The sequence below is a fragment of the Pelodiscus sinensis genome, chromosome 1 (assembly GCF_052426305.1).
Source record: "Pelodiscus sinensis isolate ZL-2025 chromosome 1, ASM5242630v1, whole genome shotgun sequence".
Taxonomy (NCBI): domain Eukaryota; kingdom Metazoa; phylum Chordata; order Testudines; family Trionychidae; genus Pelodiscus; species Pelodiscus sinensis.
In genome coordinates this window covers 3123743-3144039 of record NC_143052.1, presented here as the reverse complement: position 1 = coordinate 3144039, position 20297 = coordinate 3123743, and the positions used below count along the sequence as shown (strand labels likewise).

General features: G+C 57.3%; 1 protein-coding gene across 4 annotated transcripts in view; it reads left to right on the top strand.

The window, feature by feature from the left end:
* Positions 1-8789: 8789 nt before the first annotated feature.
* Positions 8790-20297, top strand: part of SBF1 (SET binding factor 1) — a 117298-nt gene continuing 105790 nt past the window's right edge. For 2 of the 4 annotated variants that reach the window (XM_075924298.2, XM_075924271.2), the window contains exon 1: positions 8790-9005. In XM_075924298.2, the coding sequence (XP_075780413.2) occupies positions 8951-9005 (55 nt within the window). In that variant the 5' untranslated portion in view covers positions 8790-8950. The remainder of the gene's footprint in view (positions 9006-20297) is intronic. The other 2 variants (XM_075924264.2, XM_075924262.2) reach the window with 1 other exon arrangement.

The window sequence follows — 20297 nt, the reverse complement described above, 5'->3', positions numbered from 1 at the left end:
CTCAGCTGTTTGTGCTGATGCATCAGCATCCTGGCCCCAAGCGCCTGGCACAGCCATTGTGGCTCCGGGTGCAATAGGAGCCCTGGCGGGAGCAAAGCAGAGGGGACCTGCACTGAGCAGCACCACCCTCTGCTGGGCAGAAGGGGTGAAAGCTACCGATCTACCATCGCCGGGTGGGCAGGAAACCTGCGCAGCGCGGAGGGTGTGCGTAGAGCTCAAGCCCCAACCCCCCCCCGTGCGGAGGCAGGAATGTCGGGATACGTGTTTTGTACTGGAATCGCTGCAAGGGGGAAGGGGAACACACCAAATGGCGCAAGGCACCGTGATATCGGTATCATGGCATCTGCGCGAGGGCTGGAAGAGGAGAAACGTTCTCAGTAAAAAAACCACGTCCCCCCAGCACAGGGGCTGGAAGAGCCCTCAGGAGTCATCGCGTCCAGCCCCCTGCCCACAGCAGGACCAATCCCGACTCCATCAGCCCAGCCAGGGCTTGGTCCAGCCGGGACTTAAACACCTCTAGGGATGGAGACTCCACCCCCTCCCCAGGGAACCCAGCCCAGCGCTTCCCCACCCGCCTAGGGAAAGAGTTTGTCCCACTATCTAACTTGAGCCCATCGCTCCTTGTTCTGTCACCTGCCCCCCCTGAGAACAGCCTCTCGCCAGCCTCTTCGGAGCCCCCTTTCAGGGAGTTGCCGGCTGCTCTCAAACCCCCCTCACTCTGCTCTTCTGCAGACTGAACAGACCCAGTCCCTCAGCCTCTCCTCTAGGTCATGTGCTCCAGCCTCCGCATCACTGTGGTCGCCCTCCGCTGGCCCCTCTCCAACGCGTCCACGTCCTTTCTGAAATGGGGGACCCAGAACTGGGCGCAATGCTCCAGACGTGGCCTCCCCAGTGCCGAATAAAGGGGAATAATCGCTTCTCTGGATCTTCTCTAAATGTTTCAGCTGGGTCATGAGAAAAAAGTGTGACCCCCGCTGCTCTGGTCTGACCTTGCTCTGCCAACACGAGGTCCCTGCGTAGGGCAGACCGGGGGCATTTAACTCACTGGCTCAAGCGCCCCTCGTCCTGTCTGGAGAGTGGGGGTGCGCCGGAGTCCACTGTCTCCATGGCTGTGCTGCGGGAACTGCCAGCCCGGGGGTAAATGGCGGCACGTTGGGTTGTGTTTTGTCAGGGCACAGGTCCCATAGGATGCGCACTGGGAACCCTCCGTTCCGCAGCGGACTGGACATTTACATGGGCAAGGGGAAGAGCCAGAATTAGAGCAACCCACTGGGGGAGGGGGGTTGGAAGGACTCTGCACCCGCCTGCTTCGGGGCATACACCAGCCTCTCACCGGAGGGGACGGGAAGGTGATTCCTGAACTGCCTGTTACAGGGTTTCTTGCACCTTCATCTGATACCAGCCCCTGCTGGAGACCGGCCACTGGCCGAGCTGGCCCCGATTCAGTCGGAGTCAGTGGCTGTTCCTCTGCTCCTAACTCAGTTCACACAGGACACACTGAGCAGATGTCCGCTGGGAATGGCTCACAGGACTGTCAGCAGGGCTGTCGGGAGATGTGTAACCCTGGAGCGAATGCTCCATCTCCTGGCCCCACCCCTGGGAAACGAAGGGCCCTTGCAAACTCCTGAAGGCCCAGCGCTGAGCCGAACTGCAGCAGCCGCAGCTGGAGTCAGCAGGCCCCCATGCAGGCTGCGGGCGCTCTCTGGATACAGCGGCAGCCAAAGGCAGCCGCTCTGCCCCCGGGACCGTGTCTTCCTGCGTGGTTGTGCCGCAGCGGAGCCCCGATGCCGCCTGGCACCTCTGGCCGCTGCCATGAAACAGAATATTCATCCTGGCATGTGTCTAGCCAGCCCCAAATGCGTCAGCTCGGGCCTCAAAAAAAAAAAAAAAAAGAGAGGGGATCCCGGTGCTGTCCCCGCTGCCTCCTGGGAGTTGTGAGCCCTCCCGAGAGCCCTCTCCCTGCCTCCCCCAGTGAGCCACCCGCTAGAGAAGCAGCCTGCAGCACGTGCACGGAAACACACGGAGCCCTTGCGTTCTGCTGTGGCCCGGGGCCCGTCTGGAGGGAGCAGGGTAGGAGTCTATGCGCCCTGCTGCCCTGGCATGACAGCGGAGCTCTGCGGCAGGAGAAAGGGAAGGGGGGGCTCTCTCTTCCTACAGGGCCGCCCCAAAGAGGGGATGTCCACGGAGCACCCGCAGCTGGGGCCTGTCACCTGCCTCGGGGCAGCCATGAGTCAAGAGCAGAAGCTGTCAGACTAGATGGGCGGCAGGGGCTGGGCAGGTCACATGCTCCCACAGGAACCTGCAGCATAAAACAGCAACTGGGCTGTGAGGAGGTGGCCGGGGCGGACCTCTGGCCTCAGGCACTGGGTGCAGTGTCATCAGATTCCCCATGGGCAGGTTCTCCTCCCGCTAGCTAGACGCTGGGGGGCCAGGCCAGAGAACGGGGGGGGGGCTGAAGATTCCTCACCACCTCGGCCTATAGGTCGGCTGGGGGGCCAAGGCGTCCCGTGAAGGGAGCCCCAGGCTTTGGGATGCCTCAGCTGGGTCTCAGCCACAGCCGGCATGACCGGGTCTGCCTCCACCTTTGCTGGGTGCTCCTGAGCCTCATCTGCCCTTCACCTCCTCACCCACCCCGGCCGGGGGCAGGGGCTCTAGTTCCTGCCAGGCCAGCAGGGTGTGGGGGGAAAGGTCAGGAATTAAAGCTGAAAACCCACGGACCTTCCTTTTCTTGCGATTTCTCCTGGGTAGGAGGGGTGACACCTCCCCTGCGGCTGGCGTGTGTGAGGGGAACCGCACGCCCTGTGGCTCAGCTTGGCTGGGGTGGGGCTCTGTGGAGTAACACCCCAGTAGCACAGCCCAGCCGCAGTCTATAGGGTAACCCTGCCCAGCGTGGCGGGGAGGAGGGGCTCTGTGGTAATGCCCCCAGAGAACAGCCTGCTTGGGGAGGTTTCTGTGGGGTAATGCCCCTCCGTGGTACAGCCTGGCCGGGGGGGGGGGCGATGGGGTAACAGTAACACCCCTGCAGTACAGCCTGGCCGGGGGGGGGGCGATGGGGTAACAGTAACACCCCTGCGGTACAGCCTGGCCGGGGGGGGCGATGGGGTAACAGTAACACCCCTGCGGTACAGCCTGGCCGGGGGGGCGATGGGGTAACAGTAACACCCCTGCGGTACAGCCTGGCCGGGGGGGGCGATGGGGTAACAGTAACACCCCTGCGGTACAGCCTGGCCGGGGGGGGGCGATGGGGTAACAGTAACACCCCTGCGGTACAGCCTGGCCGGGGGGGGGGCGATGGGGTAACAGTAACACCCCTGCGGTACAGCCTGGCCCGGGGGGGGCGATGGGGTAACAGTAACACCCCCGCAGTACAGCCTGGCCGGGGGGGGGGGCGATGGGGTAACAGTAACACCCCTGCGGTACAGCCTGGCCGGGGGGGGCGATGGGGTAACAGTAACACCCCTGCGGTACAGCCTGGCCGGGGGGGGGGGCGATGGGGTAACAGTAACACCCCTGCGGTACAGCCTGGCCGGGGGGGGCGATAGGGTACCAGTAACACCCCTGCGGTACAGCCTGGCCGGGGGGGGCGATGGGGTAACAGTAACACCCCTGCGGTACAGCCTGGCCGGGGGGGCGATGGGGTAACAGTAACACCCCTGCGGTACAGCCTGGCCGGGGGGGGGGGTGATGGGGTAACAGTAACACCCCTGCAGTACAGCCTGGCCGGGGGGGGGCGATGGGGTAACAGTAACACCCCCGCAGTACAGCCTGGCCGGGGGGGGGGAAGGGGTAACAGTAACACCCCCGCAGTACAGCCTGGCCGGGGGGGGGGAAGGGGTAACAGTAACACCCCCGCGGTACAGCCTGGCCGGGGGGGGGAAGGGGTAACAGTAACACCCCTGCGGTACAGCCTGGCCGGAGGGTGGAGGGCGATGGGGTAACAGTAACACCCCTGCGGTACAGCCTGGCCGGGGGGGCGATGGGGTAACAGTAACACCCCTGCGGTACAGCCTGGCCGGGGGGGGAAGGGGTAACAGTAACACCCCTGCGGTACAGCCTGGCCGGGGGGGGAAGGGGTAACAGTAACACCCCCGCAGTACAGCCTGGCCGGGGGGGGGAAGGGGTAACAGTAACACCCCCGCGGTACAGCCTGGCCGGGGGGGGGAAGGGGTAACAGTAACACCCCTGCGGTACAGCCTGGCCGGAGGGTGGGGGGCGATGGGGTAACAGTAACACCCCTGCGGTACAGCCTGGCCGGGGGGGGGCGATGGGGTAACAGTAACACCCCTGCGGTACAGCCTGGCCGGGGGGGGGGAAGGGGTAACAGTAACACTCCTGCGGTACAGCCTGGCCGGGGGGGGCGATGGGGTAACAGTAACACCCCTGCGGTACAGCCTGGCCGGGGGGGGGGGAAGGGGTAACAGTAACACCCCTGCGGTACAGCCTGGCCGGGGGGGGGGAAGGGGTAACAGTAACACCCCTGCGGTACAGCCTGGCCGGGGGGGGCGATGGGGTAACAGTAACACCCCTGCGGTACAGCCTGGCCGGGGGGGGGCGATGGGGTAACAGTAACACCCCCGCAGTACAGCCTGGCCCGGGGGGGGGAAGGGGTAACAGTAACACCCCCGCGGTACAGCCTGGCCGGGGGGGGGGAAGGGGTAACAGTAACACCCCCGCGGTACAGCCTGGCCGGGGGGGGGGAAGGGGTAACAGTAACACCCCCGCGGTACAGCCTGGCCGGGGGGGGGCGATGGGGTAACAGTAACACCCCTGCGGTACAGCCTGGCCGGGGGGGGGGGAAGGGGTAACAGTAACACCCCTGCGGTACAGCCTGGCCGGGGGGGGGGGAAGGGGTAACAGTAACACCCCCGCGGTACAGCCTGGCCGGGGGGGGGGGGGAAGGGGTAACAGTAACACCCCCGCGGTACAGCCTGGCCGGGGGGGGGGAAGGGGTAACAGTAACACCCCTGCGGTACAGCCTGGCCGGAGGGTGGGGGGCGATGGGGTAACAGTAACACCCCTGCGGTACAGCCTGGCCGGGGGGGCGATGGGGTAACAGTAACACCCCTGCGGTACAGCCTGGCCGGGGGGGGGGCGATGGGGTAACAGTAACACCCCTGCGGTACAGCCTGGCCGGGGGGGGGAAGGGGTAACAGTAACACCCCTGCGGTACAGCCTGGCCGGAGGGTGGGGGGCGATGGGGTAACAGTAACACCCCTGCGGTACAGCCTGGCCGGGGGGGGGGCGATGGGGTAACAGTAACACCCCTGCGGTACAACCTGGCCGGGGGGGGCAATGGGGTAACAGTAACACCCCTGCGGTACAGCCTGGCCGGGGGGGGCGATGGGGTAACAGTAACACCCCTGCGGTACAGCCTGGCCGGGGGGGCGATGGGGTAACAGTAACACCCCTGCGGTACAGCCTGGCCGGGGGGGGGCGATGGGGTAACAGTAACACCCCTGCGGTACAGCCTGGCCGGGGGGGGGGCGATGGGGTAACAGTAACACCCCTGCGGTACAGCCTGGCCGGGGGGGGGGCGATGGGGTAACAGTAACACCCCTGCGGTACAGCCTGGCCGGGGGGGGGCAATGGGGTAACAGTAACACCCCTGCGGTACAGCCTGGCCGGGGGGGGGCGATGGGGTAACAGTAACACCCCTGCGGTACACCCTGGCCGGGGGGGCGATGGGGTAACAGTAACACCCCTGCGGTACAGCCTGGCCGGGGGGGGGGAAGGGGTAACAGTAACACCCCTGCGGTACAGCCTGGCCGGGGGGGGCGATGGGGTAACAGTAACACCCCTGCGGTACAGCCTGGCCGGGGGGGGGGGAAGGGGTAACAGTAACACCCCTGCGGTACAGCCTGGCCGGGGGGGGGGCGATGGGGTAACAGTAACACCCCTGCGGTACAGCCTGGCCGGGGGGGGTGATGGGGTAACAGTAACACCCCTGCGGTACAGCCTGGCCGGGGGGGGCGATGGGGTAACAGTAACACCCCCGCGGTACAGCCTGGCCGGGGGGGGCGATGGGGTAACAGTAACACCCCTGCGGTACAGCCTGGCCGGGGGGGGGCGATGGGGTAACAGTAACACCCCCGCGGTACAGCCTGGCCGGGGGGGGCGATGGGGTAACAGTAACACCCCTGCGGTACAGCCTGGCCGGGGGGGGGGCGATGGGGTAACAGTAACACCCCTGCGGTACAGCCTGGCCGGGGGGGGGCGATGGGGTAACAGTAACACCCCTGCGGTACAGCCTGGCCGGGGGGGGCGATGGGGTAACAGTAACACCCCTGCGGTACAGCCTGGCCGGGGGGGGCGATGGGGTAACAGTAACACCCCCGCGGTACAGCCTGGCCGGGGGGGGCGATGGGGTAACAGTAACACCCCTGCGGTACAGCCTGGCCGGGGGGGGGCGATGGGGTAACAGTAACACCCCCGCGGTACAGCCTGGCCGGGGGGGGCGATGGGGTAACAGTAACACCCCTGCGGTACAGCCTGGCCGGGGGGGGGGCGATGGGGTAACAGTAACACCCCTGCGGTACAGCCTGGCCGGGGGGGGGCGATGGGGTAACAGTAACACCCCTGCGGTACAACCTGGCCGGGGGGGGGGAAGGGGTAACAGTAACACCCCCGCGGTACAACCTGGCCGGGGGGGGGGCGATGGGGTAACAGTAACACCCCTGCGGTACAGCCTGGCCGGGGGGGGGAAGGGGTAACAGTAACACCCCCGCGGTACAGCCTGGCCGGGGGGGGGCGATGGGGTAACAGTAACACCCCCGCGGTACAGCCTGGCCGGGGGGGGCAATGGGGTAACAGTAACACCCCTGCGGTACAGCCTGGCCGGGGGGGGGGCGATGGGGTAACAGTAACACCCCTGCGGTACAGCCTGGCCGGGGGGGGGCGATGGGGTAACAGTAACACCCCTGCGGTACAGCCTGGCCGGGGGGGGGGCGATGGGGTAACAGTAACACCCCTGCGGTACAGCCTGGCCGGGGGGGGGCGATGGGGTAACAGTAACACCCCTGCGGTACAGCCTGGCCGGGGGGGGGGCGATGGGGTAACAGTAACACCCCTGCGGTACAGCCTGGCTGGGGGGGGGCGATGGGGTAACAGTAACACCCCCGCGGTACAGCCTGGCTGGGGGGGGGCGATGGGGTAACAGTAACACCCCTGCGGTACAGCCTGGCCGGGGGGGGGGCGATGGGGTAACAGTAACACCCCTGCGGTACAGCCTGGCTGGGGGGGGGGCGATGGGGTAACAGTAACACCCCTGCGGTACAGCCTGGCCGGGGGGGGGGCGATGGGGTAACAGTAACACCCCTGCGGTACAGCCTGGCCGGGGGGGGGCGATGGGGTAACAGTAACACCCCCGCGGTACAGCCTGGCCGGGGGGGGCGATGGGGTAACAGTAACACCCCTGCGGTACAGCCTGGCCGGGGGGGGGGCGATGGGGTAACAGTAACACCCCTGCGGTACAGCCTGGCCGGGGGGGGGCGATGGGGTAACAGTAACACCCCCGCAGTACAGCCTGGCCGGGGGGGCGATGGGGTAACAGTAACACCCCTGCGGTACAACCTGGCCGGGGGGGGGAAGGGGTAACAGTAACACCCCCGCGGTACAACCTGGCCGGGGGGGGGGCGATGGGGTAACAGTAACACCCCCGCGGTACAGCCTGGCCGGGGGGGGCGATGGGGTAACAGTAACACCCCCGCGGTACAGCCTGGCCGGGGGGGGCGATGGGGTAACAGTAACACCCCCGCAGTACAGCCTGGCCGGGGGGGGGCGATGGGGTAACAGTAACACCCCTGCGGTACAGCCTGGCCGGGGGGGGGGCGATGGGGTAACAGTAACACCCCTGCGGTACAGCCTGGCCGGGGGGGGGCGATGGGGTAACAGTAACACCCCTGCGGTACAGCCTGGCCGGGGGGGGGGCGATGGGGTAACAGTAACACCCCTGCGGTACAGCCTGGCCGGGGGGGGGCGATGGGGTAACAGTAACACCCCTGCAGTACAGCCTGGCCGGGGGGGCGATGGGGTAACAGTAACACCCCTGCAGTACAGCCTGGCCGGGGGGGGCGATGGGGTAACAGTAACACCCCTGCGGTACAGCCTGGCCGGGGGGGGGCGATGGGGTAACAGTAACACCCCTGCGGTACAGCCTGGCCGGGGGGGGCGATGGGGTAACAGTAACACCCCTGCAGTACAGCCTGGCCGGGGGGGCGATGGGGTAACAGTAACACCCCTGCGGTACAACCTGGCCGGGGGGGGGGCGATGGGGTAACTCCCCTCCCACATGGTACAGGCCGGCCGAGAGGGGTCTCTGGGGTAACACCCCTCCCACATGGTACAGGCCGGCCGAGAGGGGTCTCTGGGGTAACACCCCTCCCACATGGTACAGGCCGGCCGAGAGGGGTCTCTGGGGTAACACCCCTCCCACATGGTACAGGCCGGCCGAGAGGGGTCTCTGGGGTAACACCCCTCCCACATGGTACAGGCCGGCCGAGAGGGGTCTCTTGGGTAACACCCCTCCCACATGGTACAGGCCGGCCGAGAGGGGTCTCTGGGGTAACAACCCTCCCACATGGTACAGGCCGGCCGAGAGGGGTGTCTGGGGTAACACCCCTCCCACATGGTACAGGCCGGCCGAGAGGGGGCTCTGGGGTAACACCCCTCCCACATGGTACAGGCCGGCCGAGAGGGGTCAATCGCGCTCCCTCCCAGCTGGTCCCGCCCCCGCCGCGTGGCGGCCAATGGCCGGTCCCCCGCCCTCAGCCCCGCCCCGCGCATGCGCCCGCGCTCCGTGCGGGCTGGGTCCGGCGGAGGGAAGATGGCGGCTGGGGCTCGGCGCCGCCGGGCGGGCTCTGACGTGGGGGCGGCCGGGGCGGCCGGGCTATGAGCCGCGCGGCCCCGCCCCAGCGCCCGCGTCTCGCCGCTGCCGGCCCGGCCCGGCCTCGCCATGGCCCGCCTGGCGGATTACTTCGTGCTGGTGGGCTACGAGCTGGACAAGCGGGGTGAGCGCGGGCCGGGCCGGGGGGGGGGAGACAGAGTGTGGGGGGGGGGCAGAGTGTGTGTGTGGGGGGGAGTGTGTGTGGGGGAGGCAGAGTGTGTGTGTGGGGGAGGCAGAGTGTGTGTGTGGGGGAGGCAGAGTGTGGGGGGGGCGGAGTGTGTGTGTGGGGGAGGCAGAGTGTGGGGGGGGCGGAGTGTGTGTGTGGGGGAGGCAGAGTGTGGGGGGGGCAGAGTGTGTGTGTGGGGGGGGAGTGTGTGTGTGGGGGGGGAGTGTGTGTGTGTGTGGGGGGGAGTGTGTGTGTGGGGGGGGAGTGTGTGTGTGTGGGGGGGGGGGAGTGAGTGTGTGTGTGGGGGGGAGTGTGTGTGGGTGGGGGGGGCAGAGTGTGGGTGGGGGGGTGTGTGTGTGGGTGTGGGGGGGGCAGAGTATGGGGGGGAAGTGTGTGTGTGTGGGGGGGGGGCAGAGTGTGTGTGTGTGTGGGGGGGCGGAGTGAGTGTGTGGGGGGGGGGAGGCAGTGTGTGTGTGGGGGGGAGGCAGTGTGTGTGTGTGGGGGGGGGGGCGGAGTGGTGTTGCCAGGCTGGGCAGGTAAATTGATGCCTGGGCTGTGGTGAGGGTGGGTGGGTGAGTGTGGGGGCGATGGGCCGGCTGGGGAGCGGGTGCTACCCGGGCTGTGGTGAGGGTGGGTGGGTGGGTGTGGGGGCGATGGGCCGGCTGGGGAGCGGGTGCTACCCGGGCTGTGGTGAGGGTGGGTGGGTGAGTGGGTGTGGGGGCGATGGGCCGGCTGGAGAGCGGGTGCTACCCGGGCTGTGGTGAGGGTGGGTGGGTGAGTGTGGGGGCGATGGGCCGGCTGGAGAGCGGGTGCTACCCGGGCTGTGGTGAGGGTGGGTGGGTGAGTGTGGGGGCGATGGGCCGGCTGGGGAGCGGGTGCTACCCGGGCTGTGGTGAGGGTGGGTGGGTGGGTGTGGGGGCGATGGGCCGGCTGGGGAGCGGGTGCTACCCGGGCTGTGGTGAGGGTGGGTGGGTGAGTGGGTGTGGGGGCGATGGGCCGGCTGGAGAGCGGGTGCTACCCGGGCTGTGGTGAGGGTGGGTGGGTGAGTGTGGGGGCGATGGGCCGGCTGGAGAGCGGGTGCTACCCGGGCTGTGGTGAGGGTGGGTGGGTGAGTGTGGGGGCGATGGGCCGGCTGGAGAGCGGGTGCTACCCGGGCTGTGGTGAGGGTGGGTGGGTGAGTGTGGGGGCGATGGGCCGGCTGGGGAGGGGGTGCTACCCGGGCTGTGGTGAGGGTGGATGGGTGAGTGTGGGGGCGATGGGCCGGCTGGGGAGCGGGTGCTGCCCGGGCTGTGGTGAGGGTGGGCGGGTGGGTGAGTGTGGGGGCGATGGGCCGGCTGGGGACGGGGTGCTGCCTGCGGTGGGGTGGGTGAGTGCGATGGCTGAGAGGATGAGGTGGGCTGGCTGTGGGGGTTGCTGTTAGGGATGTGGTGGAGGTAGGGAGTGCGGGGGGCTGCGCTCCTTGCCATGGGACAGTGAATGCAGATGGGCCCTGGCCATCAGGGGCCGGGTGTGGAAGAGGATGAGCCTGTGGGTGGGTCTGGTTCATGGGAAGAAGCAGGCACTAGTGTTGGCATTGCAGGGAAGGAGAGAGTGGTGTAAGAGTGGCAGGATTGAAGGGGAATAAAGTAAGCTTGGGACGAATACAGAGGAATGGAAGATTGAAGCAGGGGTGGGGGGTAAGGGCTATATTGGGTCAGGATGGATGAAGAGAAAGGAGAGTGAAATCAAAACAGTACGTTGAATAGACCTTGTTCTGCTGTGCTGGAAACGGGGCATTGCTCTGGCTAACTTCTACCCCCACTCGAACCTGGGGATAGACTGGAGCAGCTAGTGAAAAAAGAGGTAATGGGTGGGTCACGTTCTGTGTGGTAGTTTATACACAATTGCATGCCTTTACTCCAGTTGGCTCAGTGGTTTCTTGTTGTGCTGATGCACCCGCTGGTCATTGTCTCTAGGACCTGGTCAAGGCAAGCTGCTCCTGTAGGAAGAGCCTTTAATTTGATTACCTGGGGAAGTTTGTGAGAGCTCTGCCTGGAGATGAGGAGCCCCAGGGTAGAAGGCTGGCGAGAGACCATGAAGTATGATTAGGGCTGAATCCTGACAGCTCTGGAATTGGTTTCCATTCTGAAATGCCAACATCCTGCTGGAGGCTGACACCACATTTCTATGTGGGGCATCTCAGCAGGAAGTGGATTAAGTTACATTTTGCATGATGGGAGTTTGGTTCTGCTAGTGCGTTACTAGTCCGTGCTCACTTGTTCTCATTTTTGCTCTTCTAACTCTTCCTTTGTTTAGTTACTGCTGATGTCTTTTTAGCAAAGGAAGTGGGCGGTAGTCAGAACGAGATGGCTCCATTCTGGAGGACGTGAACTAACTTTACCTTTAAATCTTGCAGTGCATTTAGCTTATTTTATGAGGTTCATCATAGTATGTCCACTTCTGGCCAGTTCTGGTATTCAGGACAGAAAATTGTCATGACAGCTTGTCCTGCTGGCAGCTTTGTTTACATTTGAGCTGGTTCACTGAATTTACTTCTCGGGTTGGCTCATTGAAGCCAACTTCTCTGTGAAGAGGAGAACTAAGAGCAGATTTTTAACAGACATGCTTTATGTGACCCTGCCCCTGGTTGAGGGGGCATAGGAGGGAGTTTTGGCTTGTATGTCCTTATTGTTAATTGGCTGACAGATAACACATGTTCAGAAAATGGACTCCTGTCAAAGGGGTTATAGCAGTTCCAGTACTGATACACAGATCTGCTGCTGGACAGACTCTGTGCCATCTGGTATTATGAATAGGCTTGGTTCTTAGTCTTGTTCTGGATGCTTAATTGTATTTTGTTGTCCTTCATCGTTACCTGCTTTGAAGCCCTGAGGATTGACTAAGTCCGTTATTCACTGTGGCTTATGCTTCCCTGGTTAGTGCCAGTTTTGTGACTCACGTGTTTGGAACATGACTTTTATAATTTGTATTGAAATTGTGATGTTGGCTTCTCTTCTTTTTTAAAGTAGCTCTAGGTGGTTTGGGGGCTGGGCAGGATTCTCTTTCACCAGACAAAAGAGGGTCAGGTGTGGGTGGAAGTGGCAGGAGAATAAATCAGCAAGTAATCAGCAGCAGGGAGCTTTAAAAGTGCTCACAAGGTTGTCACTGAGGACCTGTCAGTGCTGGCTAGTTTGGTTGTAATCCTGCAATTCCTGCTGTAGCCTCTCTCTGAAGACAGATAGGATTCTCAGTGCTCCCTAGTCATAGTGGGAGTCTGAATTTGCCCTGCCTGTGCTGGATGCCTAGGTCCTCAGCTGAGAGGTTGATATGATACATTCTGTTCTCTTAGGCTGCACCAGTTTGTGTTAATCTTGCCTGATTCCCTTCATGGCAGAGTGCCTCTCCTCAGCCATACAGTACAGTCAGTAAGAAAATGCCATGTTACCAGCTGCTATTTAGGAAATAGCAGCAGCCAGAGGGAGGGAGGGAAGGGTGTGGCCTGGGATGGATAGAAGGGAGAATCTGACATCCCTGACCACTGCAGGGATTCACATCACGTGCTCCACCACAGGGAGAAGATGGCCTCTGTTCAGTGAGTGCTTAAACCGTCTCTGTAATTGACAACCTGCATTGTATCCCTTTCTAGCCCGATCTGAAATTTCACAAGCTTCCAAGCTTGTCTTGGCTCTTCCAAGCAGTGTTAGGGATAATAGGATTTGATTATGCCAAGTCTCTTGTGACGTCACTGAAGAAAAGCTAATGCGATCTCAGGTAGATGTCTTCATGTGGGACTAAAGAGATGGAGTTTACCAGCTCAAAGATTGTATTTTTGTACAGTAATAGAAAATGGGGATGGATTTTCCTTCCCTAGGAGATAGATGAGAAATGTCTTGTTGGATTTCCAGATGGGAAGCTAGGTGTGCTCGTAAGGTGCTTGTCAGCACAGTGTTGTTAAGAACCTCATGGCTGGGAAAACATGACACACATTTCTGGAGCTGGTGCAAGTGTGAAGAGGTTAGGTTAGGGTTCTCTCATCCCTCCTTTGATTGCTGCTGGTCAGGAAAGAGCAGGTAGTGACAGTGCGTCCTGTGTGAAGTGTGGGGGCAAGATGGGCGTTGTCATCTAGACAACAAGGTGGGATTAATTTGAAATGGGTCCGTCAAACTCAGCGAGGAGCAGTTCTTACAAAGTCCAGACTCCTCATGGCCGAGTCTCAGCAGGTGAAAACTGAGCAGCGCTGTAGCATTGCTTTTATTTAATTCTTGCCAAATGAGTTTGATTTTTTTTGACTTCCTGTTAGGTGAGCCATTATATACCCGGGATGTTTTCCAAAGGGATCTCCCATGAGGTTGCTTTGCATTGGACCCATTCTGGGCTTGTGTACGTTGCTATCCCTAGTTATGCCTCATGGAGCTTTTTGACATGCTGCTTTCACCTACTCTCCAGAGTTTTTCAGGTGGAGTGAGTTTGTTTAGGATAGAAAGAAGATGAAGTGGGGACCTGATAAAAGTATCAGAGAGGTAATGATGTAGAGAAGGTAGATCAACAGCTTCTGTTCTCTGTCTTATAAAAAGCAAGGGGACATTTGATGAAATTGTGAAAGGTACAAATTCAGAACTGACGAAACGAAATACAATATATAGTAAGACTGAAGCTCATTGTTATAGAAAGTTGTTGAGGTTTACTTAGAGAGTCTGAAGTTAGATTATCCCACATCTGCCTAATATGGAATTCTTACCCCTACTTTAGAAGCATCTCGGGTGTTGGAGACGGGGTTTCTTTTATTGTAGTACCCAGCATTGCAGGGTGTGTGTGTGTGTGTGTGTTCTGGTCTCCTATGCTGTCGTGTTTGTGCTGTTGCTGCTGCAAAGCCAGCATACTCGATTCAGTACAATGATGTAGGCAGTGGTGCAGCAGCAGCATCATCTCGTGCAAAGCACCTTTTGGGATCAAGTTGCTGAAACCCATTACACTGATTATACTTGAACATTTGTTGTTGATCTTGGGTTCTTTGAACCTTTTGTTCCAGAAAAAACCTCTGTGTGGGTATTACATGAAATGCAGCTGCTTCTGGTGAGGAAGGAGACAGCTATTGACTAGTATAAAGTGACAGTACACAACAGTCTGGGGGTGGGGGGAAATAAAGGAGAATCCCAGTTGAAACTGCAGGGCGTAACCTAGGGAGGCATAATATAATTACCTGCTTTGGAGTTTGGTCTGCAGAGCATCCCTGGCTATTGTGAAAAGTACCATTAAATATTTAATGATTGATTGTGTGTGATTGTGTCATTTTTGTATCTTATCTCAGCTACACACATCTAGCAGCACAGCATCCTGTAGTGCCAGGCTCTGGTCCAGTACTGATACAAGAGGAAGAGCCGGCCATCTTTATGCCCAAATCAGCTTCAGGCAGCATGCCATGCGGTCTCCATCCAAGTACCACACCCGTCCAGCCTTGCTTAACTTCTCAAACAGCATTACCAGACCAGGGAACCTCTTTGGAGGTTAATAAAAAGTGAAGGAAATGGAGGATGTGATTCTGCTGTCATTAACACACTGCTGGCTGTTGGATTTCATGGGACTTGTCCATCCCTGGGCTTCCATCTGTTTCCCCTCAATCCTTTATAGCTGCTGTAGCACTGTGCAGTGGCACCAGAGGTGCTGTAGCCGGTTCTGGTATGTACACACTGTTTATGAAGCAGATACGGAGTGGAGATGTTTCCATGGTAGCTGCGACTGATCAGATACCATGGTGTTAGAGGCCATGGAAGTGCATAGAAAAAGCTGCAGTGCAATCCTATTTCCCTTGTTATGGGAAGGGAGGGAAAAGGGTGTGTAATGTCATGCAGATTGGTGGTGACCTTTGACATGGCTTGTGTTCTGGGAAGCTGAACTGCAGACAGTGCTGTGGAGCAAAGGGGATATTTTTGGTAAGTGTAGTGGGAAGGTAAAAGCTTGCAGTCATGTGGCTTGGAGGGTCAGGGATCTTTACATCTGTTCTAACGCAGGGGTGGGGAACCTCAGGCCTGGGGGCCGAATGCAGCCCCTGACTTGCCTGCACCTGGCCCCCGAGACTCAGGGCTCCCCTCCTAGGACTGGGGGCCTTGCGCCTACTGAGAGACTAGAGCACACATAGTCTACTAACCTGGGCCCCACTAGGCTCTGGTGTGTGAAGGGTATGTGGGGAGGGTCTTTCTCCTTCTTAATCAGGGGCCACGCCAGTGAGGGTTTGGGGTTTTTTTTTTGACTTCTCACTTGTGTGCGGTTCCCGACTGATTTTTCCATGGGTTAGCGGCCCCCAACCCAAAAATGGTGCCTCAGCCCTGCTTTAATGGCACAGCACTAATGGTGAACTATAGGGATCAACATTTAAAGTAAGTGCCCGGGGCTTTAGCAATTGACTTCACTCTCTTCCTTCCACCCTCCCCCCCAATTGCTCCTGGCATTGCCCAGTAAATTAATCAGCCAATGAAGACTGCTCAACTGAAGATGGAGCATTACATGCTAGGACTTGTAGTCTTCACAGGCCGCACTGTGTGGCAAGACCATGTAATCTTTGAGGGATGCACATCTAATAAAGATAAGAGTAGCTGCAATTTGATGCTAGTTATATATAGTTTGCCTCCAGCATCTGGTAAGTTCTCTGTGCAGCAATTTAGTGAAGTTTGGGCATCTCTCCCTTGAATTATTCACATCCTTTTCTCTTCAAACTGTTCTAGCATTAGACTTCAGCAGCATTTTAAGTCTCAAACTCAAGACTGCTAGCAGCCACAGAAGCAGGGACTTGGTTTTCTGTTGCAGGGGGATCACACTGAGGGAGAAAGATGACTCAATTGGTAGTGGAAAGCCTACCAAAGTCTGGTCAGTTGCGCATCCTTCTCAGAAAACTCTGAACAAGAGTGTGCTGGCTAGTTCCTTGTAAATTTCAGTCTTGCCCTACCTCATTTCTGCTGGCCTTGACCAGAAAGCTTCCCCTCAACTTAGCTAACAGCTGGTCACATAGGCTTATTACAAGCTGTGTGCAAGTTACTTGGTGGGCGGAGGGGGGTAATGGAGCTGAAGTGATACTTGCTTGTTTTGAACAAAACATTCCAGCTCTGTAAGAAGCCTTTGGGAACAAATTCCCTCATGGCATAGAAGGTGTTTGATTTCCAGGTAGCTTATTGCTGATATTTTTTATTTTAATTTAATTTAATTTAATTTTTGCTGAGTTTGGCATTCATGTCTACTCCTTGTGTCAGGATTCCAGTTTTCACACTCAGCCAGCCCTGAAGGACCTGGGATGGTGGCTGAACTTGGAGAATATTTATTTCATCATCTGAAAGTGACTAACTGCCTTACTGGTTGGATTAGTCCTTACAGGGCTGTAACCTGTGTGACTGGCTGCTACCATGGAGGATGCAGGCACCACCCTGATTATAAACAAAGTGTGTATGAAGAGCAGCTTGGAGAGAGGCTGCACTTGCTGCTGTGGGCACCTGCAGGCCCTTGGGGAGAGCTTGGAAAAACCAGATAGGTCTTTTAGGAGGAGCAAAACGAGTTCTGTTCTTTTGGTTGGATTTCAATGTCTTTAACTGGGCCATAGGAAATGGAAGCCATAGGTCGTCTTTTGCAGCTCTTGACCTTTCCAATCCATAGAATGGACCAATAGAAAACTTGTGGGTGGAGCTTGACTAGTGTAGTTCCCCAGGGATCTGTCCGTACCAGGTGGGTTTCTCAAGTGCTGCTGGTATCCCATTGTCATGGTAGCCTGTCTGATGAGGTCTTACAACTGTTGGACATATGGTGAACTGATGGGTTAATGCCCAGGGGTGAAAGAGATTGTGATAGGAGACAGCAAAAGGGAAGTTTGCCAAGCTGATGAGAAAAAAATTTGGAAGGATGGAAACTGGAATAGTTCAGCAAAATCTCCAGCAAGCCGCTGCCTCTCCAGCTCTGCACCAGCAGCTTCATGGGAGCAGAAATGAAAGTTAAAGATAAACCGTTCCGAATATTTCAGAGAGACAGGAAATGGGGTTTGGCAGCCACAGCACTAGCTCATTAGAGAGACTGGATCCTGCTCTGGTGGCGTCCAGCACATTGCGTGTGTGTGTGGAGGGTTATTGTTGTGGACAACATGAACCCTCTAAGGGAGTCTGGTCTTGCACATCCCGCAGAACCATTCTGATCTTTGTAGAAACTCTGAACTCTGTTGTGTCATTGGCCTGGTATGTTGGACGTGATGTAAAATGAGCATTGACTTGCATGGAAAGGAGTTGTCCTACTGAGGAATTGTCATGAAGTCATAAGGAGCCAACCTGGGCTGCTCTGAAATCACACAATGTGATGATGCCCTTAGCCAGCAACTAAAGAGTCAGTTGCTTTTCCTCCTGATCAGTGAAATCTCTACTTCTTCATCTTGCACTATTGTTCATGTGGCCAGACCATGGATTCCTGCCCCTTTGTCAGGCTGGGGATTGTGTTCAGTGAAGCAGGATGCTGAAGCATTACAGCAAACCCCAAATTCTCCTGCAGACTGTGGCTGCATGACAGTCTCTTCTAATCTGTCCAGTCACTTGCAGTTTGATTACACAGGCCCCCTCCTGTTGTGTGCACATCACTGTATCGGTATGCTGTGCAAACCTTCAGATGGTTTAGTGGGCAGAGGGTCCAGATTAAAGTATTCTTGAGAGTACCAATACCCTGGCAGAAGGAAACTGGTCTCATCATTTGTGTTGTATTGTGCTGTCGTCGTCATTCTCCGTGAAAGGATGTTTTCAACTCTCTTGAGCTGTTTGTGCTTAGTGGTGCTACTGATGGTGATGAATGGTCATGTTTATGAAGACCTGGACTCTCAGCCACAAGACTTCAAGGAAAGCAAGCAAGGTTAACTACAAAGCTTGTCTGTGGGTCTGCCAGTCTGAGAGCCAGATCCATCAAGGAATAGATTCAGCTTGATTCCAAGTACTACTTTACCGTTTAAGACCAGTGTGTTTGGCTGAACAAAACATTAAGGACATGGCCTCCTACCTCAAGGAGCTCATGATCTAAGACACACTTCTGAGAAATCGGCTCCTCCTTCTAGCCCTGTTCATGTGCCTTTTGTAATGCTTAAACCAGCATTTTCTGTCAGTTTCCTGCCCTACATGTAATTGTTAGTGAGGTCCTCAGCTGTTGTAGTGGGAATGCAGAATCCTGAGCTTGGAGCCTGGCAGTCAAATGAAAGATGATCAGTGTTTTCAAAGGATTGGTTCGAAACTTTATTTTTCAAGTGCTGTGAGCATATATTCCTTCCTGATGTGTCTTAGCCACACTTCTAATAACTATTTTTGCAAGCGTTGTGGATTGCCCTTTACTGTGTCTGGATTCATATCCGTTTTTGCTCAGGTGTGAAATGCTTGGTTTTGCCTTAGTTCCTGTTCATAAAAACCACCGTACAGCTCAATGAGTAGGCTTTGTGGAGGGAGAGTTAGGGTTAGAATAATTCTGCTGTTTGGGATTGCAGAGTAGCAGCACATCAGAGCCTTGTGCACGGGCCTCCCAGAGTGCTCAGAATAGCGAGCGCCGCAGATCAGGGTGCAATGATAAAGGGAGCTCAGGACTGAAATTGCGGAGGGCAGGAAGGCTAGGATTGAGGGTGTCCATATAGCTGTGTATCTGGGGAGCCCAGGACTGGAACGTCAGAGGGTGCAGTACGCCAGGACTGTGAGCTGCGTCAGAGAAGCTGGCACGCCATGTACTGACTTGCGTCAGTGCTTTCTGTTCCTCACTTTCGTGGGCACGAAAACTCACCACCTTTCAGATTCTGCCAAATCCTGGCACTACTGGCTGCACTCAGTGCACACCCTTTCACACTCCTACCAGATGACTGGAGGGTAGCTGATGTGACACCAACTTTAAAAAAAAGACTCCTGAGGTGACCCTGCCCAGTTTTAGGTTGGTAAACCCAACCTCAGTACCAGGCACGTTGGCTGAAGAAAAGCATTATCAGCCACGCAGATGAGCGTGATTTATTGGGGAAGAGTCACGAGGATTTTTGTAAAGGGAAATCACGTCTCGCCAATCTATTAGAATTCTTTTAGGGGGTCACAAATGTGGACAAAGGAGATGCAGTGGATATAGTGTACTTCGATTTTCAGAAAGTCTTTGATAGGGTCCCTCACCAAGGGCTTTTAATCAAAGTAAGTATTGCTGTGATAAGAGGCCTCTCACGAATCAGTAACTGGTCAAAAGATAGGGAACATAGGAATGGAGCTTTCTGAATGTAGAGAGGTAAATCGTGGTGTCTCCTGGGGGTCTGGACTAGCACCTTAACTGATCTGAAAAAAGAAAAACGGTGAGATGACAACATTTGCAGATGATACAATATTACTCAAGATAGTTGAGTCCAAAGCTGATTGCAAAGAGTTCAAAGGGCTCTCACAAAATTTGGTGACGGCAATAGAATGCCAGGTGAAATTCAGTGTTGATAAATGCAACGGAATGCACATTAGAAAACACAATCCCAACTCTGCATACAAAATGGTGGGTCTAAATTAGCCATTTCCATCAGAGAGAGAGATCTTGGAGTCATTGTGCATAGGTCTCTGAAAACATTCAGTGTGCAGCAGCAATCAAAGATAGGGAGCATTGTGAAAGGGCTGAGTAACAAGACAGAGAATACAATGCCTCTGTATAAAGCCGCGGCATGCTCACATCTTGATCCTGTGTGCAGATCTGGATGCTATACATTAAAAAAGGGGATACTGGAATGGGAAAAGGCACAGAAAAGGGCAACAGATGATTAGGGCATATGGAACAGCTCTGTATGAGGAAAGATGTAGAAGATTGGGAAAAGGTAACTAAAGGGGAATATGAGAGATCTATAAAACATTGACTGGTGTGGTGAAGGTGAACAAGGAGATGTTGTTTACTCCTTCACATAACACAAGAAACAGGGGTCACCCAATGAAATTAGTAGGCAGCAGGTTTAAAACAAAGGAAAATACTTCTTCACACAACACAGTCAATCTGTGCACCTGTTTTACCAGAGGCTGTTGTGAAGGCCAAAGCTATAGCATGATTAAAAAGAACTAGGTAAGTTAAGTGGCTATTGGGTAGGATGCAAAAGGCAAAGATGCAACGCTATGCTCTTGAGTGTCTCTAGCCTGTTTGCCAGATCCTGGGAGTGGACAGGCAATGGATCATTGGATTACTTGTGCTTTTCAGTCCCTCAAACACCTGGCACTGGCCACTGTTGGAAGACCGGATACTAGGCTAGATGGACCATTGGTCTGACCCAGTCTGGTGACT